Raw genomic sequence first — 23,970 nt, 5'->3', positions numbered from 1 at the left:
TTCCTTCCTTCCTTCCTTCCTTCCTTCCTTCCTTCCTTCCTTCCTTCCTTCCTTCCTTCCTTCCTTCCTTCCTTCCTTCCTTCCTTCCTTCCTTCCTTCCTTCCTTCCTTCCTTCCTTCCTTCCTTCCCTCCTTCCTTCTTTTTTCCCTTCGTTCCTTCTTTCCTCCTGCTCTCTCCTTCCTTCTTCCCTTCCTCTTTTCTCCCTTCCTTCCTCCTTTCCTTGTTTTCTCCCTTCCTTCTCCCCTTTCTTTCCTTCCTTCCTTCCTTCCTTCCTTCCTTCCTTCCTTCCTTCCTTCCTTCCTTCCTTCCTTCCTTCCTTCCTTCCTTCCTTCCTTCCTTCCTTCCTTCCTTCTTTTTCCTTCCTTCTTTTTCCCCTTCCTTCCTTCCTTCCTTCCTTCCTTCCTTCCTTCCTTCCTTCCTTCCTTCCTTCCTTCCTTCCTTCCTTCCTTCCTTCCTTCTTTTTCCCCTTCCTTCCTTCTTTCCTCCTGCTCTCTCCTTCCTTTTTCCCATCCTCTTTCTTTCCTTCCTTCCTTCCTTCCTTCCTTCCTTCCTTCCTTCCTTCCTTCCTTCCTTCCTTCCTTCCTTCCTTCCTTCCTTCCTTCCTTCCTTGCTTGTTCTTTCCAAAAATCAGCTTTACACAAAAACGTCATCAATGGGAATTTATCATTTTTACCGCGAGATGACAAATTCTTATCATGAGGAATTTTTTTGACGGTATATCGTGAACGGTAAAATATCGCCCATTCCTACTTGTGGCCCTGAAGAGGAAGACAGAGGGGATAGGTGATGGATGGATGGATGGATGGATGTAGAGATACAAGAAGAGGAGCAGATGTACGAAAGTGAGCAAAACACAACCCAATTTTGCAGTCCACATAAAGGGGAAGTGTAATAGCTGTGCTCTGAGCCTTCGTGAAGATATTTCACCTTGAACAAACAAGGTGAGCTTCACAGAAAGAAGATAGCATCGATCTAGCAAGCTCTAATCATAATACATCCACTTTTCCCCAAGTTTACTTTCTTGCATTCTATCAGGACTTTATAAATTATTTTAGCTGACAAATCGATCTGCTGCCCCTCGCTCTCTCTGCCTCTCTCTGTGTGCGGAGAAAAGGAAAAGTTAATGGTGAGTGTGCAGAAAGAGTGAGTGTTTGTGTGTCAGAGGCATCATCTGCCATCTGGCCTCAAAGTACAGGGGCCACATGGTGGGAAAGCAAATGTCACCGGCCAGGCCAGCCAATGCCAAGTCCTGACAAATGACGTCAGGAGAAGCCCACACTGTCACTGCCCAAACAAACAACCCTACACAAAGTCCCATCCCCGCGCGACTCTTCTTTCAACTCACAGTTGCTTGTTCTTTATAATGGGAACACAAAAAGGAGGTAAACGCTTATTGTGAAGTGGCTCTTGATGATAGTCCCTCTGGAAATGAGCTGTGCAACAGAAAACAAGAAAAATATACTGTATGTTTGTGTATGAGTGTGGAGACTTTTTAAGACTACCGCTCTCAGATTATCTGAAGAGACAACAGAGAGCCGATCCAAAATCCAGATTGAGTAACTGCTGCATGTGTGTGCCAACGGTATTAAAGCCTGTAGGATTCAAGTATCAATCAGTCGAAATGTCAATGAAATTCCCATGATCTAGTGAAATGGTGCCTCACATCTGCCAGACAAATATTATTTAGTAAGTAGATTAGATAATATTTTTTCTCTAATACCTTGGATCCAATTCCTTTTACTCCAACATAAACATCACACAGATTTATGTGCCCTGGAGATGAACAATGAACTCTGAATACTCTGGCTAATACCTGATCTGTTTCTGTTTCTTTCTCATCTATCACTTTGCTGCACACACACAGCTGAGGCGTAAAAACCTTCAACCCTTGCCAAATGTAAAAAAAAAAAAAAAAAGCCTCATGTCATTTTGGCGCTGCAGCTGCAGAGAGAGTGTGGGAAGGTGTTAAAAGCCTAGTGTTTAGATGTTCATCTAGCATCTGCACTGCACCCCTTGCCTTGGCAAATGTGGGCAACAGTTGTAAACAATTCAATGTCCCTGAAAAGAATTACTACTGAAGCTAAAAGGGTTGCCAGTTGGGTTCCTTGCTGCCTTTAGCTTTTAATTACACATTGCGCAACAAACAGACACACTGTAATTTTCTGCAGCAAGGTTGTGAGGATAAGAAGAGACAAGTGAAGGGAAGATCAGTTTGGTTTTAATGGCCGTGCTCGAGACGTTCCAGCTGACGTGCCCTTGTGCAGCTGCAGCTCAGGGACTCGCTGCACGTTGTGGAGTGTACGTCTCAAAGCTGCAGTGCATGTGCTATATATGCACAAGCACTCGCAACGACAAACACTTCTTTTTCCCTTCTACACCTCTTCACCAGCTGACAAGATCGACTCTCCCTATTGACACACTGAGAAGGAGCTGGGTGAAAAACAATTAAAAAAAGCACGAGTGGGTGGAACATTTGTCCCTCTCATTGTGTCCCCTTGAGAAAATACTGTACGTATAGGATAGGCTGATTTAATGAGCCCATTTAACAGGAGATCTATGTTTTCATCAGTCAGTAATGGTCATAATGGTGCATGTTTTTACATACGGGATTGCCTCTAGTGCCACCAGAGATATAAGCTACATAAATGAGCTTGCTTTCAAGGGTGGAAGTACAGGCATCATTACAGGTATTGTTTGTCACACAGCATGTTGTCCATACTGTTGCCTACATTTTCTATTTGCAGCTTTCTGACAATCAACAGTGGTGAAATTACACATTATTCTAGCCGTCCTGACAGGAAAGAAACCAGTCACCCAGCTCTCAAGCAACAGCCTCCCACTCTGGAAAAACTCCCTTCCCTCCAGCACACTGACTCACATATAAATATCTTTACACATGTGTGTGTGTGTGTGTGTCACACACGGACACGCAGAGCCCCGAACACACCAGCTGCCGCGTGCAATGAAGAGCCATGAAGACCTACTCTATTTTACACATCCGCAGGGGGTCAATAACTCATTAGAGCCAAGGAAAGGCAACGGCAGCTGAGGGAGATGACGTGGTGGGAGGTGGGCTGCGGGCCGTTCACCTGCGGATAGCAGCATGCCTCTCTGCCTGGAGGTCATGAGGACAATTCATGAGTTCATTAGCAGCATTTCAGAAAACACACTAGGTGTTTGCAAGCCTGAAATGGGGTTCATCATGGAATTTGCCTGTTTCAATCTTTTCTCATTAGGTTTTTAATACAACCCTTAATCCAAAAATATTGGGAAGCTGTTTAAAATGTAAATGACAACAGAAGGGAATGATCTGCAAATCTCTCAAAATCTATTTTTTATTGGAACTTTGAAAACATACAAGGCATTTTCTATGTTCTGCATGTTATCTACATGTAGCCTGTATCTCAAAATGTTGAAACACGGGCAACAAATGGATGGAAAAGGAACTTGTGCTGAAAAGAAACATCTGGAGGAACATCTTGCAACTGATGAGGTTAATTGGCATAAGGTCTATGACATGATTACGTGTAAAAGGAATATCCTAGAGAGGCAGTCTTTTACATGCAAAGATGGGCAGATTTACCGATCTTTGAAAAACTCTGCAAAACAATTTCAGAATAATGTTCCTCAGTGGAGAATTGCAAAGGCTTTGAATATCTCATCGTCTACACTACATAATTTAATTCAAAGATTCTGAGAACCTGGAGAAATAGCTGCCCACGATTCTATAATAGAAATCACTGCATGCACTCTAAGAACAGTTCCTCATGCCATCTACAAAACAGGTTAAAGCTCTATAATCCAAAGAAGGAGCAATATGTGAATGTGATCCAGAAATACCAACATCTTCTCAAAGCAAATACTCATTTAAAATAGAATTAGTGCTGTTGTGCTGTTTAGCACTGTGGAATATTTCTTCTTCACATCTGGAAAGGAAATAATCTACACTGTAAGACACATATGGGTATAAGCATCCATTACAAAAGCATGGCTTCTTACTAGAAGAGTCCAGGTACTGAACAGGCCTGCCTGCAGACCAGATCTTTCACCCACACTCAAAACATTTGGTGCCTCATGAAATGGAAAAATATGAATAAGAAGAGGCTGGAAAGTCGAGCATGACATTCCACTCCTATGTTATCCAGGAACTGGTCTCTTCACTTCCAAAGCAGATATGACCTGTTGCTTAGCAGTAGGTAGAGATTTTTGTCCTTAAACTGCAGTTGTTGCATCGATTCTGAGGGTCCTAGGGCAGAACATTGATCCCCAAGTTATATTATAAGGATATGCAGACATTTGAAAAAAAAACAACAAACACTGCTGTATATAGAAGGACTTTGTAGAACTGGATAAGGTTTAAAATGTGTTCTTTTTTAAGTGACAAACATTGTAAATTTTTTTAGCTACACGGTGGTAGACATCACCCATACCCCTTTTCCACCAAACCGGTTCCAGGACTGGTTCTGGTCCAGTGCTGGTTCTGGGCCAGTGCTGGTGCTCGTTCACAACTCGTTCAACATGCGAACTAGCTTAAAACCGGTTTGCTTTTTCACAGCTCGGGTGCTAAGGGGAGCCACGTCATTATAATTCATCCAGTTACATCACTGCAAACGTCAGTTACGTCGCTGCAAACGTCAGCTACGTCGCTGCAAACGTCAGTTACGTCGCTGCACACGCCAGTTACGTCGCTGCAAACATCAGTTACGTCGCTGCAAACATCAGTTACGTCGCTGCAAACGTCAGTTACGTCGCTGCGTTGGTATTGGCGGAAAAGTTGAAGCGACAACAACGTATTTGCTCTAATACGAACTCGGCCGGCGTAGCACCCTCCGTGGACCATATCGCTAAAAGACAAGTTGTCTCCTCAACAAACCGCTGCTTTGCTGCATCTAAATTAATTGGTCGCTTATTTGAAAATGTTGGCGTCTCGCTATTGCCGTTGGTCTTGGCATCTTCCTCTGCTTATGTAAGTGGTTCTTTCCTCTAAGAGTTGGTGCTACTTTGGAACCATTTTTTCTGGACCGGAGCCAGTTCTTTGTCCGTAGGAACAGAGAGCCCGGTTCCAAACTCAGCACTGGGCCAAACCAGCCCTGGAACCGGTTTGGTGGAAAAGGGGAACCAGTGCCAAGATTTTTGACATACGTTTGTTGTTGTGCATTAAATTTAAGATTACCTTATTTTTTTTCTGAAGATTGTACATTTCTTCATTTTAAACATCCAATATACTTTGTTCTATGACAAATAAAATATGAGCTGTAATAAACTAGCATCTTGTTTTTGAAGTGGGACTAAAAAAGTTACATTATGGCCATATTTGTGTTCAACTTAAACTCAATGATTCTGGGAATTTTGATTTTATTCTATTTATTTTTAACGCATGACGGGAATCAAAAGGCGGCTGCTCATTCGCTTATTCCTTAACAAGCTCTGGCACATCTCCAGTGATGGGGACTCATTTCCTTAATCATCTCAATCACCGTGCTGGGCTTGACTAAATATAGCATACAGAAAACAGGCTGCAGAGTGGGCTGCATTAGTGTACACAGTGGACAGTCTGTTACCGTCAACGGATCAAGTGCAAAAATATGGCTGCGTGTGTGTGAGCCCACATGAATCTTTAAAGGTTTACTGCATCAGACTGTCTCTGGGTGCATGCGTGTGAAAGTTTGTTTGCTTGTTTGTTTTGGGTGCTTGTCTTTGCCTTACAACACTGACTACACTTAAAAACCTGTTTAGAAAATTCATCCTCTTACACAACCAAATCCCAAAGGCTTCAGAGACAGTTCAGCATGCAAGCCATCACTATCTGGATTGTATTAGTATGATAACCACACGCCACTGTAATTGTTTTAGACCTATGGATGCATGTTAGGCCCAAGACCGCTGAGTTCCATCTCTGAGCCAGTGTCCAGACAAAATATAACAAAAAAAGCTCAGATGAGGTGTTCAACCTTGTTAAGGACACGGTAATTACTTGATCCAAATTCTAAATCCATAAACACACAGGACGCAATTAAATCATCTGCACAGCTCTGCATCAACCCTGATCATCTGAAATGACCTTGAAACTCTGGTAGTCTGTGTGTTCATAAAGTAGGCCATGCCAGCACCTCATAGGACTCTGTCCAAGCCATTGGATCACAAGCCAGCGCTGCCTTTTCAAGAAGAAAATGGGTTATATATTTATATATATATATATATACAGTATATATATATATATATATATATATATATATATATATATATATATATATATATATATATATATATATATATATATATATATATATATATATATAATATATGAAGAAAGAATATTTTTGAGAGTTTTAAAAGGCTTCAAAAGGCTCATGATTTTAAAAAAATCACGTACATTTCTGTAGTGAGATTAGAAGATATGTAAATGTAACAGATATGAAGTATAACCCATTTTCCTACCTTTTTAATTAAAACAGTGTCTGTCTTTGGTCATAAAAGCTTCCATTTAGTCTGCCATCCAGCTCAGCAGGGATGCTTGTGTTTTGGGCCAACTGGCAACTGCTGGATTATTTAAATGCCCAGATGAATACATTGCCCCTGGGCCCGACTGCTCAAACAACTGAGCACTGAGTGTATGCAGCATACACTAAATGGAACTTCTGAAAGTCCTGTTCAGCCTTTCTGCAAAAACCGAGCGCTGTGCCAGAGGAGGCCAGAAGCTGGGTGGGATGCTGGCTGAGGATCTGGAGTGCGAAAGGCCAAAGGTCTGACTGGTGCCGCATTTAATGCGTCCATTGCCAGCCATTTATTCTGTCAAACCATCCTTTGGCAAGACAGTGCGCCGCTTCCTACTTATCTGTTGCAAATTACAGAGCCTTAAATAAGAGCAACAGCTGCAGCACATTTTCTACACCTCATGTTGACTGGGCATCCATTATGACGAGGCTCCGTGTCTGTGTGTAGTCAACCGTGACTCTGAAACCCTGCGAGTTTGGCTGAAATTAGACAGCAGATACTGAGTATTTGGCGTAGAGAAGAGGCACAAAGCAACTGCGGCGTTGACAGCCATTGAGCTGTCCGTGGTGCTGAAAGCCAAAACGCAGCTTAAACAGGGACCCAGCCTCAGTGAGAACATGCTCTAACATGTGGGGACAAAACCAAATGTAGTCCATGCTATGAGTCATGCTTCACATTGGTCACACGTGTTTTAAATATCCACAGAGATGCCCGTAGCATTACGGTAGGGTACATATGCATTTAATTGATTCACGGTTATTTGGGAAAATGTCAGCGCTGTGTAACCCAATGATGTTGACCTTTAAAGCTGTTCAACAGAATTACAGAACAAGGCAGTCCAGAAATAATATTGATTGTGATTTATTGTGGATCTGAAATCTATCTCTGCACACAGACACACACACACAAACACACACACAAATAAATATATATGTTGTGTGTGTATCTGTGGGTTTCAAAAGTCTTAGGCAGCCCCGTTTTGTTTTTTCTAGATTTAATAACTAATATTTTTAGTCTTTAAAAACAAACATTGGCTGACTAGTGTTCATTTTTTCATAATAATAATTTGAAATCAAAATAAAGTCATACCATAAGCAGAATTAAATTGCTGTACACGCAAAATTATGCACTAAGTGTAGCCTTTCACAGAATCAAGCACAGATAACCTTATAACGAGACTGCTACATACAGATGTTTACAAATATATTAATTAGGATCCCTTTTTATCTAGTTTATATGAGCCAGGTTCCTCCATTTTCTGTTTACATCTTTAAGAGGCTGGAAAATAAATATGGATTGTAGTTAAAAAAATTGAATCCAGCTATTATAGGGGTCACACCAGTGTTGTCGTTGTGCTGGACCCAAACCCAGATTAACGGGAAGCATTGTGTCACAAAGGGCATCTGATTTTTTTAAAAAGCATGCCAAACCATAGGGAAATGATGATCCACAGTAGTGTGTGCAATTCCTAAAAAGAGACACAGGGGCGCACACACACACAAATAAAAAAAAAGAAGAAAAAATAAGAAAATGCCCTGAAAACTCATGAAAAAACAAGATTATGACCAGTTAATTGCTTGGCTGATTAGTGGACTGACCATTTTTCAATAACTGCCTTTGGTCATAGAAAAAAACAGTATTGGTGGATCTCAAAACAATATGTAAAATGTGTGTAATATACATGTATGTGTACAGTGTACGCATATACACATGTGCCTGTATGATAAATGTCACGTTTGTGCCTCTGTGACTGTACACTTGAAAAGGTAAATACACTGTAAGAAAAGCCCGTAGAAATTACCGTAAAAAACTGTGAAATAGCAATGGTGAAGGACCGTAAATGTTACAGATGAAAATCTTTGTTGACATTGTGTCAGAGTTTGTCTGTCTAACTGGTAATAACTAATTTAATGAAGACATTACTCAAAGAATTCTATGATAGTATGTAGATGTTTATTTCACAACAAAACCCCGCTATTAATACTACTATATTACACAACACACAATCTTTTAATAAAATAAGCGGAAAAATTCAGTCAAATTACTGTCTTATAATGAGGCTTTTACCGATTAATAATGCCTCTATTTTGATTGTTTTACATTGAAATTTAATGGGATTAGATGTAAAATAAGCAATGGCTGCACGTAAGTTGTACAGGCGAAATTAGCTTTAATAAAGGTACGTATAGTAATGCTAATTTGGCTGAAAATGGATGTTGAATTTACCAGTTTTGTATGTAAATTGTATGATGTTTTTTGTAAAGGATTACAGATTGAAATTGTAAAATGTACAAGTTGTTCTGTAATGTGTTTTACAATCCGCTGTATCTTTTATAGTATTATTCTGGCAACCACAGCTGCCAGTTTTTTTCCGTAAAAACAACGTTTTTTTTCTTACAGTGTACACATATTGTTTCTAAAATAGTCAGGGAAGACCTATTGAGTTCATTCTTTTTTTTTTCTTTTAAAAAGCACAAATTCCATCAAGTACGAGTCTCGCAGAAAAAGAAAAACAAGCCACTGTGCAAGTGGAGAAAACACAGCATCGCAAGCTCGGGGTTTCACTTAAGGTTGTAGAGGTGGCGCCTACTTTGACTGCCGTTACACACCGAGAACCCCCTCCCCTCCTCTTCACACACACTCCGAGTGAAGCAGCATAGGAATTTCTGGGTGCAGATACCACTCCTCTCTCTCTCCGTCTCTCTCTCACTCACTCGCCTCTCTCTCTGCAGTTTCTCTCCTCTCTCCACAGCCGGAGCTGGGTGGTGAGGAAGGGGGAGGGTGGTCTTGCAGTCCACGAGAGGAACAGGAGTTTATTGAAGCTGCAACGAGAGGGGGAGAAAAAAAACCCCTCTGCATGAGCCCTGCGGATGGTGAGGGAAGAAACGGGACTAATGACCACTTTACGCAGAGAGACCGCGGCTCCAATTGTTTAACTTGTTGATGCAACATCATTGCTCTGTTTTTTTTTCTTTCTTTCTTCCATCGTCTGGTAGTCTGCAGTCAGTGACAAATAGATGGGTGTTGGAACTGCAAGTACTCTCCTCCGAGCATAGGTATTTTGACTGAACTGACCGTGGATGCAGTTTAATGGGCAATCTTCTCTAATAAGGTGGGTGTTTGGCTTTCACTTAGTAATTGTATTGATTTTCCATATTCTGCCGCAAAGTAAGCTTCCACAACTGAGCAAGTCACACACTGTGATACTTAAGGCTGATTTATGGTTCCGCGTTACACCAACGCAGAGCCTACGGCGTAGGGTACGCGGCGACGCGCACCGTGCGCCCTAGACTACGCGCGTCGATTTACCATGCGATGCGCACAATAAGTCAATGTGTTTTTACGCGTTTTTTTGTGTGTGTTTTTTTTTTTTGCTCTCTTGATCACATCAGTGTCTCTGTTCGCAGATGCGATTCATCGTGACAGCCGGGAGCAGGGTCGTATTCTGAAGCAGTTACCAGGTCAAGCATGGCAGCAGGTGTGGCGGCGTGGCTGCCCTTCGCCCGCGCGGCGGCCATCGGGTGGATGCCCGTGGCGAGCACGCCGATGCCCGTGCCCCCTCACGACCGCAGGAAGGGCCAGGACGGACTCATCGTCCTCAACGTGAGCGGCACCAAGTTCCAGACGTGGCGCACCACGCTGGAGCGCTACCCGGACACGCTGCTGGGCAGCACGGAGCGCGACTTCTTCTTCCACGAGGAGACCAGCGAGTACTTCTTCGACCGCGACCCGGACATCTTCAGGCACATCCTCAATTTCTACCGCACGGGCAAGCTGCACTACCCGCGCCAGGAGTGCATCTCCGCCTACGACGAAGAGCTCACCTTCTTCGGCATCATCCCGGAGATCATCGGCGACTGCTGCTACGAGGAGTACAAGGACCGCCGGCGCGAGAACGCGGAGCGGCTGCAGGACGACGAGGAGATGGACATGAGCAACGAGGTGGCGCCGGTCAACCTCACCGTGCGGGAGTACCTGTGGCGCGCGTTTGAGAACCCGCACACCAGCACGCTGGCGCTGGTTTTCTACTATGTGACGGGATTTTTCATCGCCATCTCGGTGATGGCCAACGTGGTGGAGACGGTTCCGTGCGGGACGCTGCCCAACAGGTCCAAGGAGGCGTCCTGCGGAGAGCGTTACGCGCTGGCCTTCTTCTGCCTGGACACGGCGTGCGTCATGATATTCACGGTCGAGTATCTGCTGCGCCTGATCGCTGCTCCCAGCCGCTATAAGTTCATGAAAAGTGTGATGAGCGTCATCGACGTGGTGGCGATCATGCCCTACTACATCGGCCTGGTCATGACCGACAACGACCAGGTGAGCGGCGCGTTCGTGACGCTCAGGGTCTTCAGGGTCTTTCGGATTTTCAAGTTCTCCCGGCACTCGGCGGGGCTTCGCATCCTGGGCTACACCTTGAAGAGCTGCGCCTCCGAGCTGGGCTTCCTGCTCTTCTCCCTTACCATGGCCATCATTATCTTTGCCACTGTCATGTTTTATGCAGAGAAAGGCTCCACGGCAAGCAAGTTCACCAGTATCCCCGCGGCGTTTTGGTACACCATTGTCACCATGACAACACTGGGGTAGGTGGCTGCATGAGTCCCTGAAAATGTGAAAATTGTATATGGTTCATAAAAGACCACATTCATATAAACACAACACAATATTAATACTAAGGGGCTGCGTCCGAAATTCCATACTTCCACCCTAATGAGTATGCAAAAACAGTATGTGAGATTTTTTAGTGCGTCCGAAACATTAGTACGTACACAATAGTATGCGCTATCCATACTCATTCCGGAGAAATGTATTAGTGTGGATTGATGGACACTAGCTAAGAAGAAACTTCCCACAATGCAATGCAGCGGTGTTTGGTTGCTAAGTGCTGCGCAGATACGGATATGTCATAAGTATAATATTAAGTATAATAATATTATTATATAATATTAATATTATAATATTCGTATATAATGTGAAATTGTATGGTTCATAGAAGACCACATTCATATAAACACAACACAATATTAATACTAGGGGCTGCGTCCGAAATTGCATACTTTCACCTTAATGAGTATGCAAATACAGTATGTGAGATTTTTTAGTACGTCCGAAACATTAGTACGTACACAATAGTATGCGCTATCCATACTCATTCTGGAGAAATGATGATGATGGACACTAGCTAAGCAGAAACTTCCCACAATGCAATGCAGCGGTGTTTGGTTGCTAAGTGCTGCGCAGATACTTATATGTCATAAGTATAATATTAAGTATATAATATTATTATATAATATTAATATTATAATATTCGTATATAATGTGAAATTGTATGCTTCTTAAAAGACCACATTCATATAAACACAACACAATATTTATACGAAGGGACTTTGTGAAAACACCACAAGCTACTAATCTGAAAAACTGACACAATATAGACAGATTGCAAATATAAGAATGACCACTCTGAGACTAAACTCAGAGCTAAAAATAAAATACAAAAACTGCTAACTAAATCCAGTTTTACCTTTGATGTTTTGCCATCATAAATCATATTTAAGAGAAAAAAATCCATCCAAGCTAGTTTCTGTAAACTCTAGGAGGGACTGCATTAGACAATATAGAGCAAACATCTTGGGTACATACAATCTTTTTTTGTTGTTGTGATCTAAGCTTCTGATAGAAAAACATCACATCAAGGTAAATTTCTCTGCTTTATGTCCCCGCCCCTTTTTGAGTAAAAATCCATCAAATTTAGATACAATATTTGAGGTGTTTGGTGATATAGACATGCTTAATGACTAGTGTTGCTTTGTAGCTATTTTGTGCCCAAATCATATCACATGTCAGGTAAGCTATGTTGTTGCCAAACCACAATTACCAGTGTTTTATAGAAAATTCCCTGTGATGGAGGAATGTCCATTCATTCCAGCTCTGTCAAAGTGGACGAACAATGCTTCCAAGTGCACAGATACAGTATATCATATCCCAATGTTTATAACCCTTTGGCATATCCATCTCACGCTGTCCTTTCAATGATGCATCACATATGACTACAATGACTTTTAACATCTCAAAGATATACATAATACTTGGCCAGGTCTCACTGTTTTCCATTTCCATCCTCTTTGTGGATTACCCAAAGCCATAAATCTCTTACTTTATTGTATTTCCGATTCGTGGAAGTAAACTGGGATTTAAAAAAAATAAGTTGATTAACAAAATGCTATACAGCAGCTTCTAGGCGTGATACTGCTCTGTTTCCGACTTGCCACCTGTAGTTTAAGAGCATTTGTAATCAAACAGGGACATGGTCACTGTGAGGAGAGGGATCTGCAGTAGGACTGTTTGTTGATTTGTGACCTGTCTATTGATTTTGTTGGCCATGACGATTCCATAGAGGAGTTGATTGCTGAAATCCGTCAAGCCGTTCCTAAGATACGGCCTTACAAAACAACCTGGGCGAGCAAGTGTACCACATGGCACAGCAAAGCACACATACTTAAGCTGTCAACTGATACAAACCAAAAACAGTTATATTTGAAAGGAATTGATGTAGTGACACATGTATCTAATATAGCTAGTTAGTGGATAAAGTTTGGCACCTGGAAAGCCGCAGTGCAAGAGCTCTACCTGAATGTGCACCTAAATGTGCTAAAATGGCCAGCTTAGTAAGTCCATTCCTCTTCAAAAGCCTAATTCTTTTTCTTATCGGAAAACCCGTCTTGGTACAGTGTATGGTGAGTTATTGTAAAATGGAGTGTTTAGGATGTCACTGCATGAATGCAAAGAGACCTGCACACTGAAAGTGTATTATTTTGTCACTCAGACAATATTTTTTTTTTTTGGTGTGTTCCATCTTCATTTACTCTGGCCTGTCGTACTTCCTTTTACACTCTGCTGTAATCTCATATGTGTTACCTTTATTTTGATTACGCATTCAACACCTGTATTTGTAAAAAAATATATACTCTGTATGTTATTTTTTAACAGGAATTTTTAAAATTGTCTTGTTTTGAAGGGGTTGAACACATGAATAATTTCCTGATCTTGCTTTTAAAAAAAAAATCTTAAAAAAAAAAAGTTGATGGCAGTTCGCATAATTTGGCCCAAATTCTTTTCGACCTAATTGATGGGCTGCTACAGGTGTGCGCTTATTTGGGCATTTTAAAGGCATCAGGCTCTTTCTCAGCGAATCAGCGAGCAGAGCTGCAGGAGCCGCTGCGCATCAGTGAGTCTGCACCTCTCCAACACTCCTTATTATGTTGAAGGTCAGGCCCTGTTCATGCCCGTTTTCAAGGTCTTTAGTGGATCGTTTGCAAAGGTTACTGGAATGAACATTCCACGCTCTTGGGGGAAAAAGAAGAAAGAAAAAATATATAGACAGACAAAATAAAAAGAAATGAAAATCCCAGAGAGCTCTTAGTGTCAAACAAAGCCAGACTCCAAACTGGCCAAGATCCAGCATTCTGCATTTAGAGGCCAAACAGAAGCAAGCTCAGAGATTAAATTAAAGGTAGACTTGTGCACTAAAGCACACACACACACACATAAACACACATCGTTCCTCTCTCTGCACCACCTCGTCTGTGCATCTTATTCATCCTCTCAGCTCATCTTCCTTTCACTGAGGTACAGTAAATATGTGAATGCTAATTTCATGCCCATGAACAACGTCAGCTGCTGCATGTGCTGATGTAGCATAAAATAATTAAACACTGTTAAGACGATTACATCACATTAATTCGTATTGATGAGCGCAGTCAACCGCTCCGCTGCTCGGTGTGGGTAATTATTAGTCTGTTACTCTTGGGTTATTATTACCATTATTCAATCCAGCTCATCCTCCTGGGCATTGTGTTTTTCAATGTGCTGCAAACTTTTATGAGTGAGAACATATACCTTTTTAATAAAACCAATGGAAGTTTAAGTGTAAATGAAAGGATATGATAAGCAAGCAGTTGCAGATTCCTGTGAAATAGAGGCTGCTCCTTCCCTCGCTGCTGCAGCAGAAACTAAATGCAGCTGCTCCGACAGTGTTTATACTAAACCGCCGTCCTCACACACGATGACAGAAACGAGGTCATGTTGAAATAGGTTTAATTTCAAAGTCTTAACATCGCAATTCAAACACGCAAAACACATAGCCACAGGCTTGTGCATGCTCATCTTCTGCGTGTGTGCATGGGTAAATGGAAAGATGTGAACAAGTGTGTGCTTGACAGGTGCAAGGCAAAACATTTTGTGAATTGAAAGCTTTTGTTTTATTCTTTCTCTTTTTGGTTAAACTGATTTGCTACGACAGATCCGACAACCGTTTTTATGTTTGTCAGTCCTTAGAACTGCATTGACGCAGATCAGCTTCCTCAGCTCTGCAGGCGGCATTTGTAGCGTTAAAGTTACTGCTATACTATCATTTAAAATGTCCACTGTCACGCCCACTTCTTTTCATCGGTTGCCACTGAGTTAGCGGATGTCCTTTCTCCTTAATGGCAGATACAAATCTCCCCCTCAGCGTTCACTCAATACCAGTCGAACTACAACTCACCCTTGAAATCACGACTGAGCACATGCCTATTAATATGCATGTTCAGATGACATTTCCATTGCGCCGCTGCGCCGGACATGCCTTTCATTTAGATTCAAAGTACACTGCTCAAAAGGGTTCAATCCAAGGCAATTTTTTCTCCTTGGCTCTTGAAAACACTTCACGTGCCATTGAGAAAGCTTCATCCGTACGAAAATGAAACATCTTCAGGAAGCAAGAAAAAGAAGTCCAGTTACCTTTGATCCAAGCCTTTGAGGATTATCATGAGAAAGTGCAGATGAAAGATGATTTCATTTTTTTGTTGCCGGATTCGGCTTGGAGCTCCCTTTTGTGTGGCTCCAGGCGGATTTGTAAAAAAAAACCACGACAAAAAGAAATGTCTTTGGTAATGGAGAGTTCTGTAATCTGTCTCTCCATTGTGAGACATGACAAGCTGGCTGACAGACGTGAACGTGAAATGAAGCCGTCAGGAAGCTGCATAGTGGACCACTGGTGGAGAGGCCCAACTCATCACTGAGCGACTCTTTCTGATGATCCATCATTTTCCTGAAGTGTTTTTATAAGAATATATTTCAATTTGTAGAGCTCAGATGTGTTGTCATTTACTCTACAGCCACTAGAGTGAGGAAAATATCTGTTGCAGTATCCTCCAGCAACCTTCAGATGCTGATCTGATCAGAGGAAACGAGCTGTTCTGATATTTTGTTTTGTTCAAGCCCAGCATGCAGAGAAATTGATCTATGTCTAACAAATTGTTATTTAGCCAGATGTGAATGAATTGGTCTTTTCATTTAGTGGCAAATAAACTCTCCAAACGCTAGCAGGGGTGCTGCTGGCTGGAATCTGCACTTGAAGGCAGAGCATATGATTTAATTCTGATAGTCAATGATGCTTTTTGACTGCGTGGTAGCCGATGCTTTTCCAGCACATATATTTTCAATTTCCCTGACTCACACCCTGTGGAAGTAAAGACAATAGCGGCGTTCTCTCCCCTGCTGATGGCCCATTGATTGTGCTTAAGCAGACGTGCAGACATTGGGAGAGCAGGGGCTTCTGTTCAGAGTCACTTGGCAGGCAGCCTGAATGAAAGGGAAGGATGCCTGGAGACCAGCGGAAAATCAATAGCTCTGTGCAGCTGCGTGTCATGCCTCTGCGTGTCTTCTGCTCTGCCACCAAACACAGGATAAGACCCACTTATCCCTCCTTATTTATTGAGCCTAATATCTGTGGCTGCTTCTGGATACCCAACAAGGAAGAATTTGCCTTTGTCAGAGGAAAAACGTGTGGAAATTTTCAATAACTTGCTGACTGGCTGTTAAATACAAGATTTTTATCCGTGGCTCTATGCTTTGCTAAAGTTTAATTTTGTGAGTTGATTTAACACTGGCCGCTCTTGGCAGGCAGATACTCTTAATTGAAAATATAGCACAGCAATTCAATAGGCGGGAGTCAGATGTTGCAGTGTTGCAGTGGGTCAGGGCTGAATTAGCTGCAGAGGGACTTTTTTGGTGCTTCAGATCTTTTAAGCGATTTAAGGTGTAATGGAGTGCACTGTCGAGAGCAGCTGTGAAAACGGTGGAAGTCAAGCGCAACCCACATGGGAAGCGGAGTGAGGAGGACAGTTTTGTCTGCAACAAGGAGACACTCGTTCCTCTGGACACAGATAAACGTTACCTTTGATAGGCAGGACACATCTCAGCTCCTGACAAGAACACACTCACTGGAAACAAGCACACTGCCTCTGTGTTCTGCCTGATTGCAGATTTCATTGTAAATTTGCATTTATGAATGTGGGACTCTATAGAAAACACAAAACATCTCAGATGCTCAAAGCGAGTCTTTTTACTGCTTCATGGAAAATATTACCTCATTTTGAATTTAAAGTGATCGACATCTAGCAAAACTTGGACAAGACCACAAATGGCTTGTAAAGTAATTGGTACTGAAGGGAAACACCTTGAGTAACATTTTATAACTAATGGGGTTAATTGGTAACGGGTCAGTGACATGATTGTATACCAAAAGGGCATCTTAGAAGTAAATATTGAAATTCGCCAGTCTGTGGAACGCTGCGTTTACAAATTATGAAGCAATTTTAGAATAATGTTCCACAAGCTAAAATTGAAAATATTTGGAATATTTCATTATGTGGAGTACAAAATGTCATCAGGCCATTCAGATAATCTTGAGAAGTTGCTATGTGCATGGACAGTGCTGAAAATCACTGTTGCATCCTTGTTATCCTTGGGCGCACAGGTAGCTCTGCATTTAAGACATGCATGATTCTGCGAAATGAAATCACTGCATGAACTCAGGAACACCTCTAGAACTCACTCTTAGAACAAAGTCAACTCTGCCATCCATAGATGCAGGTTAAAGCTCAGTAATGCAATGAAGATGTATGTGAACATAATCCAGAAACACGTCTGTCTTCTCTGGACCAAAACCATTTTAAAATGGACTGAAGCAAAGTGAAAAATCGTAAAATGGATCAAAACATCAAATTATTTTTTTTAGAAACGATGGATGCTGCATCCATTACACTACTGCCTACAGGCAGTTGCACACCTGGAAAGGAAACATCAATGCCAAAGCACAATTTTACAGCAAGTTTTACAGCAAAATATACTCTCCAGCCAAGCAGTTTCTTTATCATTGGAAGGCTTTGCATTTTTCAGCAAGACAATGCATTGCACATCCTTTACAAAAGCATGGTTTTGTAGTAGCAGATTCTGGGTGGGGGAGTGTCCTTCGAGCAGGCCATACGGCTCACCAATTCAATGCATCATGAAATAGAAAACAATAACAGAGAGGAAGCAGGACCGTTGAAGGTCTCGACTTTTATGTCAAACAAGATTGAAACAACATTATTTTCTCACAACTCCAGCAACTGGTTTTCTCAGTTCCCAGATTTACAGGTATATTGAATGTTATTAAAAGAAAAGTGGAAGCTACACAGTGGTAAATATCCCCGTCCCAACTTTTTCCAAATATGTTGTTGCTACGAAATTTAAAATGACTTTATTTTTTTACTCAAGATGTTACATTTCTTAATTTTAAATATGCCATATGTTTTCTATGATCTATTGTTAATAAAATAATCATGAGATTTGCAAATCATTGAAACCTGCTTTTATTTAATTTTTACACTGTCTAAGCCGTCTTTTTTTTAAAGTTGGAGTTATATTTTAATTTGTTACTTCTTTCTTATTTCATTTTGAATTATTCTGCCTTACTCATAATAAGTTTATCATTACGTTCTTGCTCATTTATAGCACAGCAAAGAGAATATACATCATATCTAAAACTACATCATCACACTACTACGTGTACTGCCGCTGCTTCTTCTACTAACATACTGTAGGTAGAGACTTCCTAAACTGTGGACAGGTCACAAGCCAACACAGCTGAAACAGAGGGATACCACTAAGCCGTCAGTCGCATCCACAACCAATTTAAAATAATCAGTTGCATTTTCTGTGGAGTGTAGGAGGAAGCAGGAGTACTTGGACAAAATCCAGGCACAGCGTGAACTCCGCACCGAAAGCCCCCAGCTGACCGAGGTTTTTCGATTTTCTTGTCAGGTGTAAGGCCACAGTGATCATCACAAGTTGGAATTAACAATTAAAAGAACCTCCAAGCTGCATTACCAAACTTCTCCAGGACAATCGAAAGCTCTCGTTAGGCCAGTTAACCTTTAAGTCTGTGGTGCCACTTTTGTTTCACCTTTTTAAGATGCACAACTGTTCACATAAATATTTTTATAGTACACTTAGGGCTGGGCGATATGGACCAAAAGTCATATCTCGATATTTTCTAGCTAAATGGCGATACTCGATATATATCAATATTTTTTCTGTGCCATAATTGGGGTTTCCCCCAAAGCATTATAGCATAGCATCTCTGTTAAGCTTCATTTTTTTCTGAGGCAAACCCTTAAAAAAACAGTCAGTTTTAATACAAAGCCTCGTGCAAAATGTCACACAGGTACATTTATTAACAGAGGTCTGCACAATATCAAAATGTATAAAACAAATGAAATAAAAATAAACTTCCTGCATATATAGAATAAAAATGCTTCTTGAATAAAATAAAACAAATATCCCTTTCCTGCATAACAATTAAATTAAAGTACACTGTGCAATTAATACAATGTAGACAGTAATAGGCAGACTTTTCCACTGAGGTTGACAGTGCAAATAACAAATCATTTGTGAAAATCTCAAATAAAACATTCAAGTCAATTTGTCACAAAATAAGCTATAAAAAAAAAAATATATATATATATATATATATATATATATATTTTTTTTTTTAATTCGATATAAACGATATTGTCTCGTACCATATCGCGTTTGAAAATATATCGATATATATTAAAATCTCGATATATCGCCCAGCCCTAAGTACACTTCAAGAAATGTTTAGAAAATTGGATGTAACATGGGTTTTTTTGCCTCCCAGAGTTCATCAGTTTATGGTCTGAGAACAATATAATAGAATGCTGTCTAAATGTCAGTGTAAATTATTTTTACAGTAAATATGATACTGAGGGGAACAGCCATACTAATTACTGATTTGTTGTGACATTTACTCCGTGCATTGTCCCACGCTGCAACAAACATGGCTGCACACAGTTGCTCATCAGAGTCCGAATTTATCACCGAGTCGTCTGTGCTGCAACTCCACCCACCAAATACAAGTGGGAAGGCTTGACAAGTGAGGCCCATAAACCTCTCAGGATAGGATTTATAAGACGCAGGAAGCAAGGTTAACACGCACGAGGGTCACTGTAGGGCCCATAAAGCATCACAAGTATAACCATTATCATGCTTGCCAGTTTTGACACCTCAGCCTCATGGCACTCCAAGCCTACAATGCAGAGCATTAGCTTCATGCTTCAGTGTGGTGCAGAGCCAAGATTTTCAAGTCCAAATTCCTCTCTGCATGTCAAATGTAACTGAAATGTACAGAAACAATCTGGAGGCTTTTTCACTGTTTCTGTACCCATGAGATAACAAATGCATTCTCAATTTTGTACTCTTGTGGTTGGATACGTTACTATGCCGCAGGCGAGAGAATTTTCACTCCTTTTTTTTTCTCTTTCCTCCCCCCTCATGAAGCACGACAGTCACCGAGAACATTCGGTGCGTTTGATTATGTACTGCAATGGATGTAATTTTCAAGTTCAGTAGAACACATTACACCACTTTGCCTTGTGTATATTATGCATATTATGAAAATCAGCTATCCATTATGAGTGAAGCGATGTGCCTACGGTGTAAAACAAAAGTGGCGGATGTGAGATGTGTAGGCTGCCATTCGCCCATAGGCTCCACCATCCCCTCGCCTCCTCACCCCTCCTTCACCCCCAGGTGCTTTATTTGGGAGGAGACGTGATGCTAATGTGAGGCTGGTATAATGGTCCTGATGTGACAGGTGACTTAATGAGAGAAACCAGGCTCTGAAATGTGTTCTGCACCAGCTCCTCTCTGCCCAAGCAAATGACTGCGAAATGGAGGAGTGAGAGCGAGGGGCGGAAACACACAGCCATCCTCCGAGGAGATTAAGATCATTGTGAAAGACGCAATCTAGTAAAAGGGAAAGATACAGACCTTCTGTTTCTCTGGTGAATTGACAGTACCAAGGCCAGTTTCCTTCATCCTGTTTGTTGGAATGGTTCACAGTTTGAACTACATTTTGTTTTTCAGATTTACATCATATTTCATTGGCACAAAGTTCATAAATGTAAATATTGTTTACATATGTACATCCATAAATATATACTGCAGTGGATTTTAAGTAAAACAGACAATGCGTGATCAAAGTGTAGCCTTACAGCTTCAATTTAATAGGATTCACAGAGATATGGCATCTACCATTTAGGGATTATAGACATAAATTACTTTCATTTCCAGGGGCTCAAAATATTTGGTAAGAGTGACATCATCGTAAATATAACTGTCATTTTTAGTGCTCAGATAAAGGTCTTTTGCCATCAGTGATTACCTGTCTGTCCATGGAAGTCACCAAATTCAGAGCTCCTTCCCTCGATGCTTTGTCAAGCCTTCACCCGAGCTACCTTCGGGTTGCTGCTTGTTCGGGGGCGTCTCTGCCTTCAGATTTGTCTTCAGTAACTGAGTCTTGAGTTGCTTTTGTAGCACTTTTATGTTCTTTCTCCATCTGGATTGTGGATGAACATGAACATTTGGCCAAATGTGAGCAGAGAATATTCCGCTAAACACCTCAGAATTCATCTTGTTACTTCTGTAAGCAGTCACATCATAAATAAACATCAGTGAGCCCATTCCACTGGTAGCCATGCATACCCATACCATAACACCGCCCCCGCCATGCTTTGGATCAGGAGCTGTTCCTTTCCTTCTACAGAAGTTTCTCTTCCCATCATTCTGATACAAGTTTATCTTCATTTCATCTGTCTAAAGAGATGTTTTCTGGTAAAGTCTAGTCTGACTTCCCTGTTCTTGAATGTTACGAAGGGTTTGTACCTTGTTGTAAACCTTCTTCTGAAGGTCAGTAGATTTTGACAATGATATGCAGACTGTGTCCAGACTATTCTTGACTCTAATGTTTTGCAGAGGTTTTTCTTCATCAAGGAAAGGTGTCTGCTTGATCCCCTTTCATTATCTCCTGTGGTCTTCCAGGCCTTTTTTAGAGTGTTGAACTTACCAGTGCTGTCTGCCTTTTTAAGAATGTACCAAACTGTTGATTTGGCCACACCAACATTTTTGCTTTCTCTCTTATAGATTCATGTTGTTTTTTCAACCTCCTTAACTTGCATTGAGATTTCATTGAAATTCATTTTGATGTCTCCAGTCAAACAGCTGCCAAATGCCAGCTCAATATCAACTCCAGACCTTTCATCCGCTTCATTTGTCTTGAATTAACGAAGGACTGGACGACACCTGGCCAGTTATTTCTCTTTTGTCGCCAATTGTTTGCATCCCTGAAAGTATTCTTTTTTAGAGTGACAGTTTTTTATTAAATGGTAAGTACCATGTTTTTGTGAAATTTCTTGAATTAAACTGAAATTGTACCTGTTGATCACATCTCCATTATTTTATTTCTAATCCATACATAGATGGATAGATGGACGTGTGTTTGTGGTCACTCGACTCTGAACTGAAAAACAGATTATGGTTCGCTGCTGTGTTGATTTGAGGTTACAGTGAATGTGAACTGACTCTAAAAGCAGACATGCATCACTGCAGATGGTCAGATTGATAAATAATCCATATAGCAAGGACAAAATGGCTGTCCTGCCATTTGATTCGATTTGTTTGACGACCCATCCTCGAGGCAGCACCCACAACACGCATTCCACGCGAAGGATTTTCATTAATTCCCCCTGAATGTGCTGCATTATGCAGGGGAAGAGGCTCCCACAATTTGCACTTGGGCCTGGGTAACGTAGTGTGAGGATGTGAAGTATGGCATCAGTGTGTTTTCCACTGCTCAGCATTTTAGTCCTCTTTGTATTGCAAGCAACACTCAAGATTAATGGAATTTTCCGGAACAAGATTAAAGTTAGTCCAAATGAATGCGGCATCACTGCATTAGTGACTGAGCAGATATGTGCGAAAACACATCACCTTGATTTCATTGTTGTTAGACAGCATTTGCTTTCCCTAGTTCCACTTTCATCCACTCTCACAGCCTGGAAACCCTGACCCAGCCAGTGAATGAATGAAAAAGGAAAATATTGCCTATTATATTAGTGTGTCATATCTTCAAAGATGATGTAAAAGATATCGGATGCAGAGTGTATGCTAGGAGATCAGTGGATCAAATAGCAGGGAGGTGATAAATCTAAACCTAACAGCTCTTTGCTCTTCTGGTGCCGCATGGCTTATTTACATACTCAGCATTTACATACAGATGAAAATGGCTCGTCTGGTCATTGAGATTGGTATGCAGACTCACATAATGCCCCATCATCACTTTGTTGAAATGTGCAAGAGTATTTCTAAATGGATTCTCTTTAGGTTCAGTCTGCTTGTTTACACTGCATTTACCTCTCAATCAATTGGACTATCATGTCAGGATCAAACAATATGTTTTCTGCAAAGATAAAGTCAAGTGTCAAAATGTGGCACAACATACTGCATGAGGCAAATGCACCTCTGAAATATTGATCACCTACAATAAAAGGCTCTTTTTATTACTCTTAACTACAAACATGTTAAAATGCAAGACAGTTTAAATCGTAGACAACAAATACTGTAGTTTGTGAATTGCTAAAGAGATCTGAAGATGCACATAAACATTGCATTAGGAAGACCATTTTGTTTGTGTATTGATCCATTGATGCAAATATTGGTACCCAAATCATAGTCATGTAAGTAATTGGTCTAATTTTTTCCTTTCTTCATCATTCATCAGTATAACACTTTCTGGATACCACCTATAGTTAAAACCAGAAATGTACATGCATTGTGCAAAAGGACATAGCATTTTTTGTCTCACTGTCTGAAGTTAAATCAGACTAAACTTCTCCTCTTTCAGTTCAGTCAGGATTACCAAAATTATTTCATTTTCAATGAGAAAGATAATTTCTTAGATAATTCTATATCACTTTCTTTGAGGTCAAAAGTTTACATAAACAAAAAATACTACGTCTTTAAATGACCCAGATGATGATGTCATGGGTTTGGAGTTAACTAACTAACTAACTAACTAACTAACTAACTAACTAACTAACTAACTAACTAACTAACTAACTAACTAACTAACTAACTAACTAACTAATTAAGTTAACTGGCAACATTTGAGTTTATTGAAGGCACACCTGGGAATGTATTTTAAAGCCACACCTCAAACACTCTGCTTCCTCCTTTGAAATCATGGGAAAATCAAAAGAAATCACCCAAAAAATCGGGGAGAAACGCTCCACAAGTCTGGTTCATTCCTTA

The 23,970-nt window shown here is 40.9% G+C and overlaps 1 protein-coding gene across 3 annotated transcripts in view; it reads left to right on the top strand.

The window, feature by feature from the left end:
• The first annotated feature begins 9,257 nt into the window (after window positions 1-9,257).
• Window positions 9,258-23,970, top strand: part of LOC133443771 (potassium voltage-gated channel subfamily D member 2-like) — a 68,184-nt gene continuing 53,471 nt past the window's right edge. For 2 of the 3 annotated variants that reach the window (XM_061720979.1, XM_061720978.1), the window contains exons 1-2: window positions 9,258-9,607; window positions 9,903-11,075. In XM_061720979.1, coding sequence (XP_061576963.1) covers window positions 9,964-11,075 — 1,112 coding nt within the window. In that variant the 5' untranslated portion in view covers window positions 9,258-9,607; window positions 9,903-9,963. The remainder of the gene's footprint in view (window positions 9,608-9,902; window positions 11,076-23,970) is intronic. The other variant, XM_061720980.1, reaches the window with a different exon arrangement.

This window comes from Cololabis saira, chromosome 5 (genome assembly GCF_033807715.1).
Source record: "Cololabis saira isolate AMF1-May2022 chromosome 5, fColSai1.1, whole genome shotgun sequence".
NCBI lineage: Eukaryota > Metazoa > Chordata > Actinopteri > Beloniformes > Belonidae > Cololabis > Cololabis saira.
This window is presented reverse-complemented; position numbering and strand designations above follow the sequence as displayed.